Genomic DNA, 18,124 nt, shown 5'->3' on the forward strand with positions numbered 1-18,124 from the left:
CATACAAATGATAATTCAAAAATAACATGGGTCTTTTTTATTTCCATTACATTTCAGTCTTATGTCCAGATTTTTCATATTTAAAAGGATTTATGCAGTCAGGTGGCACTAAATGCATAAATATACATAATAAGTACTGGCAATTATTTAAACAAAAATCCCATAACTTTTATGCCTATAAGTCACTAAGGGGGTCATATACTAACAGTGTACATTAACACTATGTTGATGCATATTATTTGTCTTAAGGGCCCATTTTATGCAGTGAGCATGGCAGCAAAGCCCCTCATTCTGTAACTTGTCACCTAATATTAAGTGAAAAAATTCTCTGCATAAGCAGTCCACATCAGACAGGCAGAGAAGGCAGACAGGAAGGGGCAACAACCATGAGATGCCACCAAGGTCTTTTATTATATAGATGACCCTTGGACATCAAAGACTTTATTATAAAAATGACCCCGCTTGGCCAGGTTTTGGCACGAATTGCCAAGGTCACACAACTTTCCAATAGTACATAGAACACAGCTTCACAACAGTGTGTGTGCTTTCCACTTTCCAAATGATAATTTGGAAAAGGACTCCTTACAGTCCTCAGGTCCTGCAGTAGGGCTCTTAGATGTATGCATGTGCTACAGAATTGTAGCACTCACTTATGTCAGTGGTGCCAATAATTTGCAGTTGCACATGTAAGTGCTGAGTGCTGTTCTATAATGTATGCACCAAAATAGCTTAGCAACCAAGCACATGCCCCGATGCTCAAAAGCAAACGCAGGCGCTAGTGGCCATTAGCACCAGACTAGTGCCCGCATTTGCCAATGCATAATGTTTAGCAGGCCTTTACCACAACATACCAGAGCTCGCCAGTGATCAGTGCTAATAAGATGTAAATGCAGGCAGAAGGATTAAAATGAGGTCATTTTGCAACCCTCCCCCCTCCCCCGATGCACAGAAAACAGCACCGTCAAGAAGGGCACCTCTGCCACACTCAAACCAATACCTGCTCAGAGAAGGTGTTACTCGTCAGGTGCAGTTTTCGAAGGAGCACAAGAGTTTTCGAGTCAGGTAAGGGAATCCTCTTCCCAGCGTGCTGCGAGAATGTGAGACGTGCGAGAGGACCGAGGATCACAGGCTGCTGCAGTCTCCAGCTCCACTGCCCCAGAAACAAACATGAGCAATGGGGGAAGGTCTTTATCTTCTGCTTAAATACTGGACAACTGGATATAGATTCTAAAAAAAAGATTGTTAGGGGTGCAAGAAACATGTTCAACATCATAAGAATAACTAGTAAGTTACACATGAAGGAGCTTGTACTTTTCCACTGCCACTCTCACCAGTTTCCTCTTCCTTTGCTGCACTTCCCCCCCCCCCCCCCCCCCCCCCCCCAATTATAGTGGGCATGAGCACAAGAGCTGTATGTGAGTAAAGCTCTTGTGTGCATGACGGCACAATTCCATGTCTTAACTTCCTAGGCTTGATGTTAATAACGCTCATATCATTTGCATACTTATAGTGTTGAGCATTCGTGAGTTATTTTTGGACACTGTTGTGGCAGTATTTTCTGGTGGTGGTCTGAACAGCGCTGGAGTTTTGATCATCTGGCTGACATTGGAGAAGACAAGACAATGGATAATGAATGTTTGCAGTCCTTTATTATAGTTCAATACAACTCAACACGGGCCATGTTGTGGCTACAGTGCCTGCATCAGGAGAGTGAAAGACAAATTTCAAATGTAGAGTTCAGTGCACAAATTGATAGGACATAAATCCAGCAGCATACAGGTCAATCTTACATGAACTGACATAATTAAATCACAGCTTCTGAGTTCATGGCCTATCAATTTGTGAAATGAACTCACAAAATGGAAGAAGGACCTGACTGAAAATAACCCCTTAAGGTACCTATTTACTAAATTGCACTAAGGAGTTAGTGTGTGCTTAATTCCCAAATTAACTGCTGATGCAAGATAATTTCTGTGTTAACTTCCTAACGCATAGGGTTGGGAATGGGTGGAGGCTGTGTCTTACAGTTAACATGGAGGTAGTTACTCCGCATGGTCAGGCCCCATTTATATGAGCTATCTGCTATCATTTTCATCCAGGAGTATATCCATGCATCAGAAAGACAACTTAGTCTTATACTTTCTTACTCCCAAGGTTGTGAAATATAAAAAGTTCTTAGAAGCCACATTTACCTTTTTGGCTTCTAAGGAGTGGAATAGTTTACCAAAAGATGTATTTCCATATGATCTTTCAAAAGCAACTGAAAACCCATCTGTTTCAGAAATGTATAGGATGATAACTATTTGTTACTGTTCAAGTTGTTTTATCTTCGGATGTGTAGAAAGGATTCTCAGTATTTGAGGAAATACTTGTATTATATTGTGTTATGGGAGATGGCATAATTTTATGAAGTCTATATGTGAACTTATACACACATAATAGGTCTTGTACAAAATACTGGCTGGATTAAATGTGCACATTTTGTCACAAAGGTGCATACTTTGCCGGTAGGTGTATCTGGGGTTGCAGTCTGGGTGGAATGCAGACGGAGTTCACAACTATGCACATTGATTATAAATTACTTAAAACATGTACTTGCAAACTTTAAACATGCTTTGGAGCTGATGATCATGTCCATGCCTGTATTCAAGGAGCAATTTCTGACACATACATTAGTATTTTATAAAGATACAGAGATGGGACGTTATGAACATGGCCTACCATTAAGATGTGTTATTTTACTGTAAACTCCAGTTATTAGTAACTAGGTCTCATTGCATAAAATAGGTCCTGTGTTGAAGTAGCATAAGTTAAGGCGAGCCATAGCTCTTTTGACTTGACACATTGAGAATAATTTTATAACAAGGTGCCTTGGTTAATTAGGTAGTTAGGTGCTTATTTTGACCCAATTTTATAAAGATGCCTATGTGGCTATGGGGCTCATGTGCAAAGCACTTAGATCTCTTGCCCGCTTTTGACCATTCACATCTGTTGGCTCGTCTCTCCTCTCTTGGTATTTCTAGTACTGTTTACTCTTGGGTCTCTTCGTTTTTGTCCCATCGCTCTTTCCAGGTCATAACTCAAACATCCACATCTACTATCCAGAGTCTGACATGTGGTGCACCTCAAGGATCAATCCTTTCACCCTTATTGTTTAATCTATTTCCGAGTTCTTTAGCTGAACTTATACAATCCACCAGTATTTCTGCTTATTTTTATGCTAATGACGTTCTTATTTATCCTACTTCTCTTTGTGCGCTTTCAATTACCCCCCCCCCCCCCCCTTTAGCAGTGTCTCAAGTTAGTTTTCACCTGGTTAATTGATCAAAAGTTATTGAATAAAGAAAAAACTGTTGCTTGTTGGTTTTCAGGGACTTCTTCTCTACCATCTGTCCCAGTAACCCTCTGTGGCACCTCTATCACTCCTGTAACACACTTTCGGTATTTAGGCTTTATTCTGGATTCAGCCTTGATATTTTTACCTCAGATTTCACACACCAAAGTTAGTTTTTTTCATATTCCGCCAACTACCGGCAGTATGTCATTACTTTAATCATAATACTTTCCATTCATTGATTATTTCTCTGTTTATGACTCGTCTCGACTATTGCAACAACATCTATGCTGGTCTTCCCTATTCTTCTTTAAAGAAACTTCAGTCACTACAGAATACAGCTGTTCATCTTCTTTGCCACACTCTCCTTAACGACCATATTACTTCACTTTTGAATGCCCATCATTGGCTACAGGTTAATCAACGTATCAGTCATAAAGTAGCAACTCTCACATTTAAAGCATTCCGGATAGTCACTCCTGATTATTTATCTTGTCTCAGCATTCCATATTCACCGGTTCGGCTTTTGCAATCACTAAATGACAACTGTTTGGTTTTCCCGGTCCCAGATCTGCTGAACTTGAATCTACTAGGTGATCTGCTTTCTTCTTTCTTGCATCTTTTGTTTGGAATGGGCTCCCCTTGTCAGTTCGTAGAAATACTTCTTTCAAAAACTTTTAAAAGTGAATTAAAAACTTGGCTCTTTTTTCAGGCCTATGAGGATGGTATACTAAGGTTCTAGTTGTAGTCCAGTGCTCCTGCTTTATGTGCTGCTTTGACCCTTCTTCCCCTACCCTTTTTCTTCTATTCTGTGTGATTGGTGTGCCGACTTATTGATATTGTAGTTCCTTTCTTCTTTTATTATTTTGTTTTATATTTTAGTTTGTACTTCTCTGCTCGCCAGTTTGTGTTTATAGTTCTATTATACTTACTATACCACTCTAAGTACCATAGACTACTATGGTACTTTGCATGTTTAAGTGCTTTGAAAATGAGCCTCTATGTGTCTTTATAAAATTAGTGCAAAACCTGAAAAACTAGAACCCAGGTTGAAGGCATGGATATTTATACCTGTTATGATTCTGCCAGTTTGGCTGAGGGGGAGGGGGGGACGTCTTTTCTGATTGGCTGCCAGGGTTTGTGCTGACGTCAAGGGATAGTACTTTAGCCTGCAGCTCAAGAGTTCCTCTGCTTTTGCGTTACTTACGCTTGGTGGTAACTGGAAAGCCTGATAGTTTACTCTCAGAACGTGCTCTGGGTTCTGACAAGGATCTGTGTTTGTGTTAGAGTTTTCTTTTCCTTCCCTCTGGGTTAGCTGCTGCTGTGTGGGTGTGCGTAGCTCTGTAATCAGGGCCAGCTGCTCGTTTGTTTAGTGGGGGCTGGGCGTTGCTCAGCCTCAGGGGCTCTGGGCTGAGTGAGAGCATTATCCCCTTTGTTTGTTTGTTTGTTTGAAGGATTTCTCTCCCCGTGTGCAATGAGTAACCCTTTGTGTTCTGTGTGTGCTGTGTCCCTGTCTCTTTTGGTGTGTTGTTTGGAGGAGCTGTGCTTCCCCTCCACGGGGAGCTTTCTCTCGGCTTGTTTGTTGTTATAGGAGCTCTCTCTCTCCCCCTCGTGTGCTGGCCATGCAGCTTAACCCTTTGTGTGCTGTATCTCTGCCTCTGTCTGCTGTGGGAGTAAGGCATAGGCTTTCTGCCTCCCTTTTTATGTCTGGTTCCTCTGGCTTCTGCCTGGGGGCCTCCTAACCCTTTTGGGGGCTGCTGAGTTAGTTCCCTGACCTGCGCTTGTCCCCTGGATGGGTGTGGCCCGCTCTGGTTCTTTGTTTCTCCCTCTGCCCTATTGCTGGTGTTCAACGCGTGTCTGGCATCGTGGGGTCCCGGGGGGCCCTCTGGGTTCTTTCACCCCTCCCTGTGTGTGTCTGGGTTCCCGTTCGGCCGTGAGGCCCGAATGAGTGGCTCTGTGTGCGTGGGTTCCAGTTCGGCCGCGAGGCCTGCCTGTATGCCTATTTCCCTTCTTCCTGAGGGACTGCGGGGAGGGGTAGCTTAGGAGTATTGTGTAGCTGGGGTGTGTGGTGGTGGGTCGGTCTCCCCTTGGCCTGGGCTGGCGCCCTGCTGGCCTTGGCCAGGGCCCAAGGGCTCACGACCAACCCAACGGATTACAATACCTGTGTGTAAAGTACACAATAATTCATTACACCACCCATGATTTGCCCAGACTCTATCCCTGAGCATGCCTGATGTATGAATATGTGCTGGCTTGCACTTTTTATAGCTTTATGCATGACCTAATTTTTTAAGAGCCCTTTACATGCAAAAACGTTTTTCAAAATTATCCTCATTGGTGGTAATTTTATGTTTATTCTGTGTGCAGAGCCTGCATTTTGTGCAGAATAGGACTCCTATAAAATTAAGCAAGCACATGCACGCATATAAAGAATGTATGCAGAAAGCTTGTACAGACTTTTACATGGACTGTGCATGAGCTTTTTCTATGCTGAAGTTATTTATATTTTATATGCAGGTACACACATAAAGCACACATAGATTTACAGCAGCTTCTGAGCAGGTGTACATTTTTGCATTTTAATCTGTGCATTATGGAGTCTGGTTCCTGATACCTATTTCTTTTATAAAGATGCATAGGAGTTCATTTTTGAAGTAGCTAGGCCTCTTAAAATGGCCCAAAAAAAATCCAATAGCCACATTTTCAAAAAGGCAGAATTTGGATGTTTTCCACTGTGTTTGGACAGAAAACAGAGGGTAGGGTTAAGTGGCCATTTCTCTCAATGGAGGAGGGTCTATAGTGGAGTGCCGCAGGGATCTGTATTGTGACCAGTGCTATTTAACATATGGAAATCAGAATGACAAGTGAGGTGATTAAATTTGCAGATGACACAAAATTATTCAAGGTTCTTAAAACAAATACGGACTGTGAAAACTTGCAGAGAGACCTTAGGAAATTGGAAGACTGGGTATCCAAATGACAGATAAAATTTAATGTGGACAAATGCAAAATGATGCACATTGGGAAGAATAACAAAAATCATAGTTACCTGATGCTAGGGTCCACCTTGGGAGTCAGCACCCAAGAAAAAGGTCTAGGTGTAGTTGTAGATAATACACTGAAATCTTCTGCCCAATGTGCAACAGCAGCCAGAAAGCAAACAGGATACTAGGAATAATTAGGAAAGGGATGGTAAATAAGACCAAGATTACTATAATGCCTCTGTATCCCTCCATGGTGCGACCTCACCTTGAGTATTGTGTTCAGTTCTGGCCACCGTATCTCAAAAAAGATATAGCAGAATTAGAAAAAATTGAAAGAACAGCAACCAAAATGATAAAAGGGATGCAACTCCTCTCATTTGAAGTTATCAATAGAAATCAAACAAAGTAAAACATGGAAAAGAAAATAAGATGATACCTTTTTTATTGGACATACCGTATTTTTCGGACTATAAGACACACCGGACCATAAGACGCACCTAGGTGCTCCGGTGTGTCTTGTCCGAGTTCGGGATCGCCCTCCCCCCGGCCCTGTCACCACTTCTCCCCTACTCACGTCACGCAATGTTCCCTGGTGGTCTAGTGACGTCGGGGCAGGAAAGAGCCCCCTCTTTCCTGCCCAGCGCGCTGCTCTCCGTCCTCCTGTATGCTGCCTGACGGTCTCGGCGAGATTCAAAATGGCCGCCGAGAATTGAAGTCTCGGCGGCCATTTTGAATCTCGCCGAGACCGTCAGGCAGCATACAGGAGGACGAAGAGCAGCGCGCTGGGCAGGAAAGAGGGGGCTCTTTCCTGCCCCGAAGTCACTAGACCACCAGGGAACATCGCGTGACGTGAGTAGGGGAGAAATGGTGACAGGGAGGGAGGGAACTCGCTACCTTCGGACTATAAGACGCACCCCCCATTTTCCTCCCAAATTTGGGGGGAAAGAAGTGCGTCTTATAGTCCGAAAAATACGGTAACTTAATACATTTCTTGATTAGCTTTCGAAGGTTGCCCTTCTTCCTCAGATCGGAAATAAGCAAATGTGGTAGCAGATAGTATATATGAGAGAAACATCAAAGCATTACTTTGACAGTCTGACAGAGTGGGAGGATGGGGGTATGCATGGAGACATCAAAGCATTTCATTGATATTCTAACAGAATGGGTGTTGGTAGGTGAGAGGAGGGTAATAAACAGAGAAATACAGCTTTATGTTTTATAATGAGTTAGAAAACCCAGATCCTTATTAAGAGGTAGATGCACTAAACGTTTTTCATCGTTAAATGAGCCCTCAGGGAAGAATTTCCTATCCTTTCCATGCACTTAAGCCTATTTTCCGACGACAGTAGCAGCTAACGAAAACGGAATGGAGATGAGCAATTAGTGTGAAAACCCCATTGAAACGACATGCACTAACCTTTTCCGATTGCCTTTACGCAGGAAAAAGGCAGGAAAACTAACGAGAGGTCTGGACCTCTCGTTAAGGCAGCTCCGTGGCAGGAAAAAGTGTTAAGTGAAAAAATAAACAAACTTTGAGCCAATCCCAGCGCATTAGCAGAGCTAAAAGCGCTGTGATTGGTCCAAAGGACCTCAGAAAACACATAAAAAAATAAAAATAAAAAAAGGATCGGGAGGGGGCAAGGGCGCTCATCAGGAGCGTCCTGTACAGACGGCCTTCCCCCCCCCCCCCCCGCTGCTCCCCACTTTCCGCCGCTCCCCCCACCCCGAAAAGCAAACTTCTAGAAGCCCCTGCCCCCCTCCCTTCCTCACTACTCTCTCACCTCAGCTCCGCCTCCCGACATCCTCCATCCGTGCCCCGCCCCCTTTTGGGGTCGTCGCCGCCATTCCCCTCCTCCATCGGGCCCCCCTTCCTCTTACCGGGCCCGTGCAGCGCCTCTCTCCTCTGTCCGAAGGCGCTGCACGGGCAAGAAGAAAGCTGAATCAGCTGATGCCTGCCTTCGCGATGGCGCGTCTTTCTTCTGCTGCGCCCGCCCCTGTCTGACGTCAGTAACCTACATAGGTTACTGACGTCAGACAGGGGCGGGCCCAGGAGGAGAAAGACGCTCTATCGAAGCTAGGCGAAGGCAGGCATCAGCTGATTCAGCTTTCTTCTTGCCCGTGCAGCGCCTTCGGACAGAGGAGAGAGGCGCTGCACGGGCCCGGTAAGAGGAAGGGGGGCCCGATGGAGGAGGGGAATGGCGGCGACGACCCCAAAAGGGGGCGGGGCACGGACGGAGGATGTCGGGAGGCGGAGCTGAGGTGAGAGAGTAGTGAGGAAGGGAGGGGGGCAGGGGCTTCTAGAAGTTTGCTTTTTCGGGGTGGGGGGAGCGGCGGAAAGTGGGGAGGGGCAGGGGCTGCTAGAATTTTGCTTTTTCGGGGTGGGGGGAGCGGCGGAAAGTGGGGAGCAGCGGGGGGGGGGGGCAAGGCCGTCAGTACAGGACGCTCCTGATGAGCGCCCTTGCCCCCTCCCGACCCTTTTTTTTATTTTTGTTTTTATTTGGGAGCCATGTGCTTGCGATTTGACTGTGTTTTGACTGTTTGTGGCATGCGCAGAGCAGCTAACATAACGCTTGGCTGCTCTGCGCATGATTTGGGGGCCGATTAACGATGTGTATTGTGATTCTTTGATACATTGTACGTTTCACTACCGATCTCAGCATGTGTGACTTTTTTTTTTGGTGCATTTTTCGTTATTTTAAAATCGTTAGGGACTTTAACGATTTAGATTTTTTTACGTTTGGTTGCTGCATCTGCCTCTAAGTCCTGTTTGTTGGGTGTCAAAATATTCAATCAATACCTTTCAGTATTCTTACTGTGAAATCACTGGTGCAGTGTTCTAGTCTTGTGAAGTGTTGGCCCACAGGGGTGGGGGCCTGACTGGCACCGGCTATTTTCATGTGATGTCTGTGCAGATAGTCCTTTATGTTGAATATTTTTCCTTTGTGAATGACTGTGGGGTCTTGTGAAATGTTTTGGCATAGTTTGCAGCTGGCTGTGTTACATGGAAATGTGCCCTTTTCTTTTTCCGTCTGTGTTGGAAGTTTACTTCTGATCAGCTTGTGCTTTAAATTTGGTGGCTGTCGGAAGGCCAGCACTGGTGGGGATGGGAATATCTCTTTCAGTAATTCATCTTCCTGAAGTAGTGGCTGTAGGTCTCTTATGATTTTCCTCAGTTTCCGTGTAACATAGCCAGCTGCAAACTATGCCAAAACATTTCACAAGACCCCACAGTCATTCATAAAGGAAAAATATTCAACATAAAGGACTATTTTACATGCTCATCTTCCAATGTGGTATATATCATTCAGTGTAAAAAATGTAACGAAGGATGCTATATTGGAGAAACAGGCCAGATTCTTAAGACAAGATTCAATCTGCACAGACATCACATGAAAATAGCCGGTGCCAGTCAGGCCCCCACCCCTGTGGGCCAACACTTCACAAGACCAGAACACTGCACCAGTGATTTCACAGTAAGAATACTGAAAGGTAATTTTAAAACAACACAGGAACGTAAGACCTTTGAAATAAGAATGATTGAATATTTTGACACCCAACAAACAGGACTTAATAAGGATCTGGGTTTTCTAACTCATTATAAAACATAAAGCTGTATTTCTCTGTTTATTTCTCTGTTTATTACCCTCCTCTCACCTACCAACACCCATTCTGTTAGAATATCAATGGAATGATTTGATGTCTGCATGCATACCCCTATCCTCCCACTCTGTCAGACTGTCAAAGTAATGCTTTGATGTTTCTCTCATATATACTATCTGCTACCACATTTGCTTATTTCCGATCTGAGGAAGAAGGGCAACCTTCGAAAGCTAATCAAGAAATGTATTAAGTTATGTCCAATAAAAAAGGTTTCATCTTATTTTCTTTCCATGTTTTATTTTGTTTGATTTCTATTGATAACCTTTAAGAGTGGACTAACACGGCTACCACACCTCTCTACTCTCATTTGAGGAAAGGCTAAAGAGGTTAGGGCTCTTCAGCTTGGAAAAGAAATGGCTGAGGGGGGATAAGATTTTCTCTACAAAATCCTCAGTGGTGTAGAATGAGTAGAAGTGAATTGATTTTTTACTCTTTCAAAAAGTACATGGACTAGGGGACACTTAGTGAAGTTACATGGAAATACTTAAATAGGAGGAAATATTTTTTCACTCGATGAATAGTTAAGATCTGGAACTTGTTGTCAAAGGATGTGGTAACAGCAGTTAGCGAATCTGGGTTTAAAAAATGTTTGGACAAGTTCCTGGAGGAAAAGTCCATAGTCTGCTATTGAGACAGACATGGGGAAGCCACTGCTTGCCCTGGGATTGGTAGCATGGAATGTTGCTACTATTTGGGTTTCTTCCAGGTACTTGTGACCTGTATTGGCCACTGTTGGAAACAGGATATTGAGCTGCATGGACCATTGGTCTGACCCAGTATGACTATTCTTATGTTCTCAGCTGGCTGATTCTATTGACACTGTGCTCCATCCACACCAAAGAGGAATCTGTAGAGGGCACAGTCCAAAAAAAACACTGCTTGGTATGACATCCTGTATCCTTCAGCAACTAGATCGGAGCCTGTTTGTGATCCTCCTCTCATTTGATAACTTTGTGGATTATTGTCTCCTTGATTGGTTGCGTTCAATGTGCAGTGTTTGTTGTGTTATGTTACGTGTGTCTTCTAGCCCACTACTACCAAAATTGGTTCAGTGTGGGTTACAATGCTACAAAGAAAACTAGAAACAACATATCAGGAATTATAGAAATTACAAGATGAAAATTCTCTGCTTCTCTAATAAGACATATTTGTTAAACAGTACATTGTTGGGTAAATTAAAATTCTCTATTTCCACTTTTATCTATCCAGTAGATCTAATGTAGTTTGCTGGTTGGATACAAGATCAGCTTCTTATGTTTCTGCATGTGGAGTGCTTCAGGGATCAATTCTAGCTCTGGTCCACTTCAATATTTTCCTTTCTCCATTACTCACCCACGTGGAGGGGCATAATCGAACGGGGACGGCCATTTCTAAGGGCGCCCATCTCTAAGGACGTCCCGGCTAAGAGGCAGGGAAACCACTATTATCGAAACAAGACGGGCGTCTATCTTTCATTTCGATAATACGATCGGGGACGCCCAAATCTCAACATTTAGGTCGACCTTAGAGATGGTCGACCTAAATGTTGAGATGGGCGACCTTAGAGATGAATAATGGAACGCCCATCTCAAAAACCAAATCCAAGTCTTTTGGTCATGGGAGAAGCCAGCATTCGTAGTGCACTGGTCCCCCTCACATGCCAGGACACCAACCAGGCACCCTAGAGGGCACTGCAGTGGACTTCAGAAATTGCACCCAGGTGCATAGCTCCCTTACCTTCGGTGCTGAGCCCCCCAACCCCCCCCCCCAAACCCACTCCCCACAACTGTACACCACTACCATAGACCTAAGGGGTGAAGGAGGCACTTACATGTGGGTACAATGGGTTTCGGGTGGGTTTTGAAGGGCTCACATTTACCAGCACAAGTGTAACAAGTGGGGAGGGGATGGGCCTGGGCCTGGGTCTGCTTGCCTGAAGTGCACTGCACCCACTAAAACTGCTCCAGGGACCTGCATACTTCTGTCATGGAGCTGGATGTGACATTTAAGGCTGGCATAGAGGCTGGCAAAAAAAAAAAATATTTTAGAGTGGGAGGGGGTTGGTGACCACTGGGGGAGTAAGGGGAGGTAATCCCCGATTCCCTCCAGTGGTCAACTGGTCAGTTTGGGCACCTTTTTGAGGCTTGGTCGTGAAAAAAAATGGACCAAATAAAGTCGACCAAATGTTCGTCAGGGTCACCCTTCTTTTTTCCATTATCGGCTGGTGACGCCCATCTCTTAAGTACGCCCCAGTCCCGCCTTCGCTATTCTTCCGACACACCCCCGTGAACTTTGGTCGTCCCCGCGACGGACTTCAGTTGAGGACGCCCAAAATCTGCTTTCGATTATGACGATTTGGGCGACCCTGAGAGAAGGACGCCTGTCTCACGATTTGTGTCGGAAGATGGGCGCCCTTCTCTTTCAAAAATGACCCTGATTGATTCCCTGCATCTCGTCCCTTATGTTTAAGCGGGCGATATTCAGGTTTTGACAACTATTGATCCAAATGATCTGCAGAACATTCTTCATTTGAATACTAAATTAACCCAGCTTATGAACTGGCTTAGTGCCCATGGTATCCAACTCAACTCTAGTAAGTCATGGGTGTAAGGATCCCCCACCTCTCGCCATCCCACTTCTCCTGTTTGACAACCCAATTACTCTCTGTTCTTCTATGACCATATTGGTGTGGGTTTGGATTCACTTTGTCCTTCCATCTGCATATTTCCCAGATGATTCAATTATGCTACTATAAATTGAAGATGTATTCTTTAAGGAATTTGTTTGAGCTGATTCTGATGCCCATATCCCTGCCTATCTCTCACCCACATATTCTTTGGCAACGGCTCTTCGTTCTTCCTAGCTTTTTTTTATTGTCAGTGCCCTTACCTTATCAGGTTCGTCTTGCTTCTATTAGACGCCACATTTTTAATGTTCATGGTCCCTTCCCCCCCCCCCCCCCCCCACCACCACATGTGGAGACCTCCTTTGCTAAGTTCAAGGTGGGCTTGAAAGCCCATTTATTTACTGAAGTGTTTGGATGATTTATCTGCCTCCTTTTCTTCATAGATGTGCCAGGCAGGAGTTTACAGCCAGCGAAGTTCCGCAGTTTCTGTGTGGTTTATTTTCCTTTTGTCTTTTCTGTTCTATATATATTGTAGTTCCTTTCGGGCTTTTATGTGAATTTAATTTATTATTTGTGCACTGCTTTGGAAGATCTTACTGTGAGGTGGTATATCAATTGTCATTAAAACTTGAAATTGAAACATGTATTAGTTTTCCCTTAAGCAGCTTATAGAAATGCAGTAGGTAAGAGCCAATCAGGGCTTTAGATTTGCTTGCCATGGAATGAAACGAGGAGATATGGTTTTACAATTGGCTGTAAAATCTGGAAATGGCTCAGGAAGTCTGGACTCCTAGCTGTATACCTGGCCCTCGCTGCCCTAATTTTTATTTCGTTTTATTTTACTTTTTTTGCTGCCTGGATCTTTTTGCAGTTAGGGATTGGTAAGAAAGAAGTGGTAGAAATAGGGTAAGTTAGGTTCTGTTGTACCTGAGGTTCAGAGGATAGAAGGAGAACCGCGGGAGACTGTGGTCCATTACGTATGAGAGTCCACACAAAAGAATAGTGAGACCAGTGAGGCACTTACAACAACAACAGGAAGACGGAGATATAGTGGAAAAACTTTATGTATAATGCTCAGAGGGTAGAAACATGTTTAGATAGTGGGAAATAAGATTCTATTCTCATATCCAGGCTTCTTTGGATAGGCACTGAGGCTCCTCTAAGTTTGTAAGGGTGTAAGAGGATGTGTAACCATTCTTAAACTTTGACAGCCAAGAATCAGGCTCTCCTTGAAAGAGAAATGGCATTTCCCTCCAAGTTTCAATGACTGGCTAGAGGACTGCAGCTACTAGAACTAAGAAGAGATGTACACCTAGCCTGAATTATAATGATCAAGATATCCTCTCTTGTATTGACTTGGGAGCATTATGTTTGCTTGCACTCATGCAGCAAAACCTAGGTAATAGCTCTCATTTGCTTCCACAATAATGGCCCAGGTCTTGAAAGTTTTTATGACCAGGGAAAATACTGTTCCCCATAAGCTTTCAGTGGCTTGCAATGGACTGTTGTCCTTGATCTGAAATTCTATGTCACAATGAAGTATTTTATTATGTAAGTGTGAAAAACTGTATTTAATAAAACTGGAGCCACCATTTTTTACTTAACCTTCCATTCAGGTAATTTCAGTAAGATACATGCAATAGAGAAAGGGGATGGAGAAGAAAACGGATCAGAGGGGGCCATGCATTGAGGCCGTGTTATATTTTTGAATGAGCATTGCTGATTTCCTGTTTACTAGAATTAATCAACATAGTAAAGATATAAATCAGTGGTTCCCAAACCTGGTCCTGGAGGCACCACAGCCAGTCAGGTTTTCAGAATATCCACAATGAATTTTCATGAGCGAGATTTGCGTGCACTGCCTTCACTACATGTAATCTCTCTCATGAATATTCATTGTGAATATCCTGAAAACCTGACTGGCTGGGATATCCCCAAGACCAAGTTTGGGAACCGCCAATATAAATCATGCAGGTACAAAGTAGTACGTTTATAACAATACAGTACAATATTTTTGCAAATAATTAGAACCATTTTCATGAGAATACAGATTTTTAAAATGTTGATCAGTAAGATAACTACATTAAACATTCTAATTGGTGACGATAACATTTTTGCTATGAAATGAACATCATTATTCCTGATTTGAAATTACTGTCTGTCATCCAGGTATTTCCAAATGTTTCTTGCTCTTCATTCTGGATTGCAAGATCCATTTTGTGAAAATTGTAGTGAAATAGGACAGTTCCTGGGTTCTTTGGGGACCTTATATATCCATGTTTTTCCTTTTTATTATTTTTGATTCATGATCAAGAAAATCCAATCTGCTCACACACACACACTCACACACACACATCCAATGCAGTTTAGAATTAAGTTTGGTTTCTTAACATACATACTTTCTATTTTTGTTTCCTGCCATTTGCTAGGTCTAACTGTGCTGAAAATATACGCAAGCATATTTTGCACACTGGCAAGCACGAAGGAGTGAAAATGTATAATTGCCCCAAATGTGAATATGGAACCAACATCCCAGTGGAATTCCGCAATCACCTGAAGGAAACGCACCTAGATATTGAAAATCCTGACCTCGCTTACCTGCATGCGGGTAAGGGTGCCTTAGCTCTTCCTCTTTCTTAATCTGAATGCAGTGCTTGTGTCTAACTATGTAAGTGACATATTGCGTACTTTGCTATCATTTTTTTTCTCCATAGAAGACTAGCAGTATCTGAAGCTAGGCAGTCTGTTTCAAGGTTTCAGCAAAACAAAATACAAAAGTGATTTTGCTGCGTAACCTGACAAGAAAATATTTGTGATTCATTGTAGAACAGTGTAATAATTTATTTGCAAGATTGCAACTTCGGCTTGAAATCATGGTGGTTGCCGTGCTTACTACAGTATATCTGATACCATAGTAAATGTATAGATTTTTCATATTTGTATTAATTCCTGGCATGCTGAGGGAAATAACGAAACAAATTTGTGAGCTAGTCTCTACATCTTAAAATGATGTCCAGGCGCCAATATTAATAGGGATTTTTAGTATCAGACTTTGAATAATGCATTTATGTATACATTTAATTATTTATAAAAAGTTATAGTTCACCAGTTTAGGGAGGGAAAAAAAACTATTTGGCAGATTACATAGCAATATAAAAACCCAAGACACAAATATAATAAGCAAACAGAAGCATAGGATTACAGACAGTGTAAGTATGTACAAAGAAGTATGACAAAAAACATCTCGGGGTAAAAATGCACGAGTAGCGGTAAGGGGTTTTTGGCCACCACTGGCCTTAGGATACTCAGTGCCAGGCCATGTCCAGGCACTGGCATTGAATATCTGGATACGTATGCTGTTAAGTGTGATATTCAGCACTTAGCTGCATAAACTACACTGGACAAACATAGGATTGTGTTTTATGGGATGCCAGTTGCCGGTTAACTTCAAGTTCCAGTTTATTATACTTGATATACTGCATATCCAAAAAAAATCTGCGTGGTTTAGAATAAAATTAAAATGTATAAAATATGTTATAAGAAAACAATTAAAATAGAGAATTCCATGTAATCAGATAGAACTACTATCCTAGTCTTTTACCCTTTCCTATCATCTCAGTGCTCTGCAAGCCAGGTTTCCGCCACCACCCCTGAGAAATGTTTTTTCAAAAAAGTAGGTTTTTTAAGCTTTTTTAAAAATGTTTGATGTGATTGTTTAAATTGTAGATATTGAGGCAGATTATTCTACAGCGTAGGTCCTATAACACTGAAAAAGAATGAGTGGATCTCGGCAAACTGAATTTGACAGAATGTTGGATGATTAGGAGGTTTCGGCCTCCCGACCACTCACAGAATCACTGGCTCTGAGTTTGGTGGTTAGTGTTGATTTGCAGCAACACTATCCAGTTAAGTACCACCGAATGTCAGAGCCTCTCCTGCCCAGTTACATCGCTTTGAATATGAACTCCCTCATCTTTACTAATGCTTCATGAAATAGTAATGCCTCAAATTTCTTATGGAAGGGCTAAAGTGGTTTTGCCTCAAAGATTTATTTATTTTTTATTTTATTTTTGTTACATTTGTACCCCGCGCTTTCCCACTCATGGCAGGCTCAATGCGGTTTACATGGGGCAATGGAGGGTTAAGTGACTTGCCCAGAGTCACAAGGAGCTGCCTGTGCCTGAAGTGGGAATCAAACTCAGTTCCCCAGGACCAAAGTCCACCACCCTAACCACTAGGCCACTCCTCCACTCCAGATCATGACACAACCCATTCCAAATAATTGGGCCAACAATTGAAAATGTACTTACTCATGTAGTTACTAGTTTTCTATCTGCATGTGACAGTACAACCATCAGAAGTTTACCTGAGGGATATAAAGATCAAGCAAATCCTTCAGGGATATAGGCACTTCATCCTTGGTCTTACAGAATGCACCAAGATCTTAACATGGTTGGCTGTAGTTAGACAATGAAGTACTTTAAGGTGAGGCAATACATGCTGGTGATATAAAGAGCCAGTTAACAAAAGTGCTGCTAAGTGAGGCTGGTAATCGAGGCACATTGAAACAAGTGTGTGCACCACTGATCGAAAATCACTTTTGCAAAGATAACATAATCTCTGCATATCTCACAGTATTAAGGTGTGCAATTTGAGTCACATTTCTGATGTGGGCCTTTAAAATAAGGAAGAATCTAGTACCACTCCAGCTGTGGCTAGCTATGTTGGGGGGGGGGGGGGGGCATGGGGGCCTGGACCTTCCCAAAATGGATCCAGGGCCCCTGGTTTGGCATGGCGGAGGTCACCAACCCCGCCAGCTGAAGCATTTTTCCAGCGCTGCTCTCCTTACATTGCCTGCCCTGCTTCCCTCTCGTCATGTGCATGTTCAGTTTTATTAAAATCGAGCATACGCAACATGAGGAGAATCAGGGCAAGCAATGTAAGGAGAGTAGCGTTGGAGAAACGTTTCAGCTGGTGGGGGTTGTGGACCACCACCAGCCAAGGTATGTGATGTTGCAGCAGGGTGGGGAGCGGCAGAGAGGCGGGCCAAAATATGTCCCCTCACTTTGGGCTCTGGACCCCCCCTCCCACTTCAAGGTCTGGCTATGCCCCTGCACTCTAGATTTACAGGTACCCACACTGATGTTTCCATTTCCATACCTCCTATAAAGAAGACTTGAAAAAAAATCAATTTTAGCTCTTCTGATATCTCACTTTTGAATAGATTAAGAGAGATACCATTCTTTTTCTGTCAGTAACCAACTGTGTTGATATAACAGTTAAGAGAGTCATGTTGCCCCAAGACACTGCAAAAAAAAGTTATCATTAGCTGTATCATCAGCAGATAGCTGAAAGATTACCCTCCGCTTTGAGAGAACAGACCCTAACAGCTGCAGTGTTATACAATAGGAATAGCATCTTAAGAATCAGGAAGTAGTTGCCACTGATGATGACAACTGGGGACGCAGATCTAAAGGGCACAGTGCAAACAAAATAATGGAGGACAGACTTTTGATTAACTTCTGGTTCTTGCCCATCCAG

The 18,124-nt window shown here is 43.1% G+C and overlaps 1 protein-coding gene across 1 annotated transcript in view; it reads left to right on the forward strand.

The window, feature by feature from the left end:
* Nucleotides 1–18,124, forward strand: part of ZNF407 (zinc finger protein 407) — a 918,238-nt gene that overhangs the window by 654,017 nt on the left and 246,097 nt on the right. Inside the window, 1 exon segment of the mRNA XM_030211702.1 lies at nucleotides 15,013–15,191. Within this exon segment, the coding sequence (XP_030067562.1) occupies nucleotides 15,013–15,191 (179 nt within the window).

Source organism: Microcaecilia unicolor, chromosome 1 (genome assembly GCF_901765095.1).
Source record: "Microcaecilia unicolor chromosome 1, aMicUni1.1, whole genome shotgun sequence".
NCBI classification, from domain to species: domain Eukaryota; kingdom Metazoa; phylum Chordata; class Amphibia; order Gymnophiona; family Siphonopidae; genus Microcaecilia; species Microcaecilia unicolor.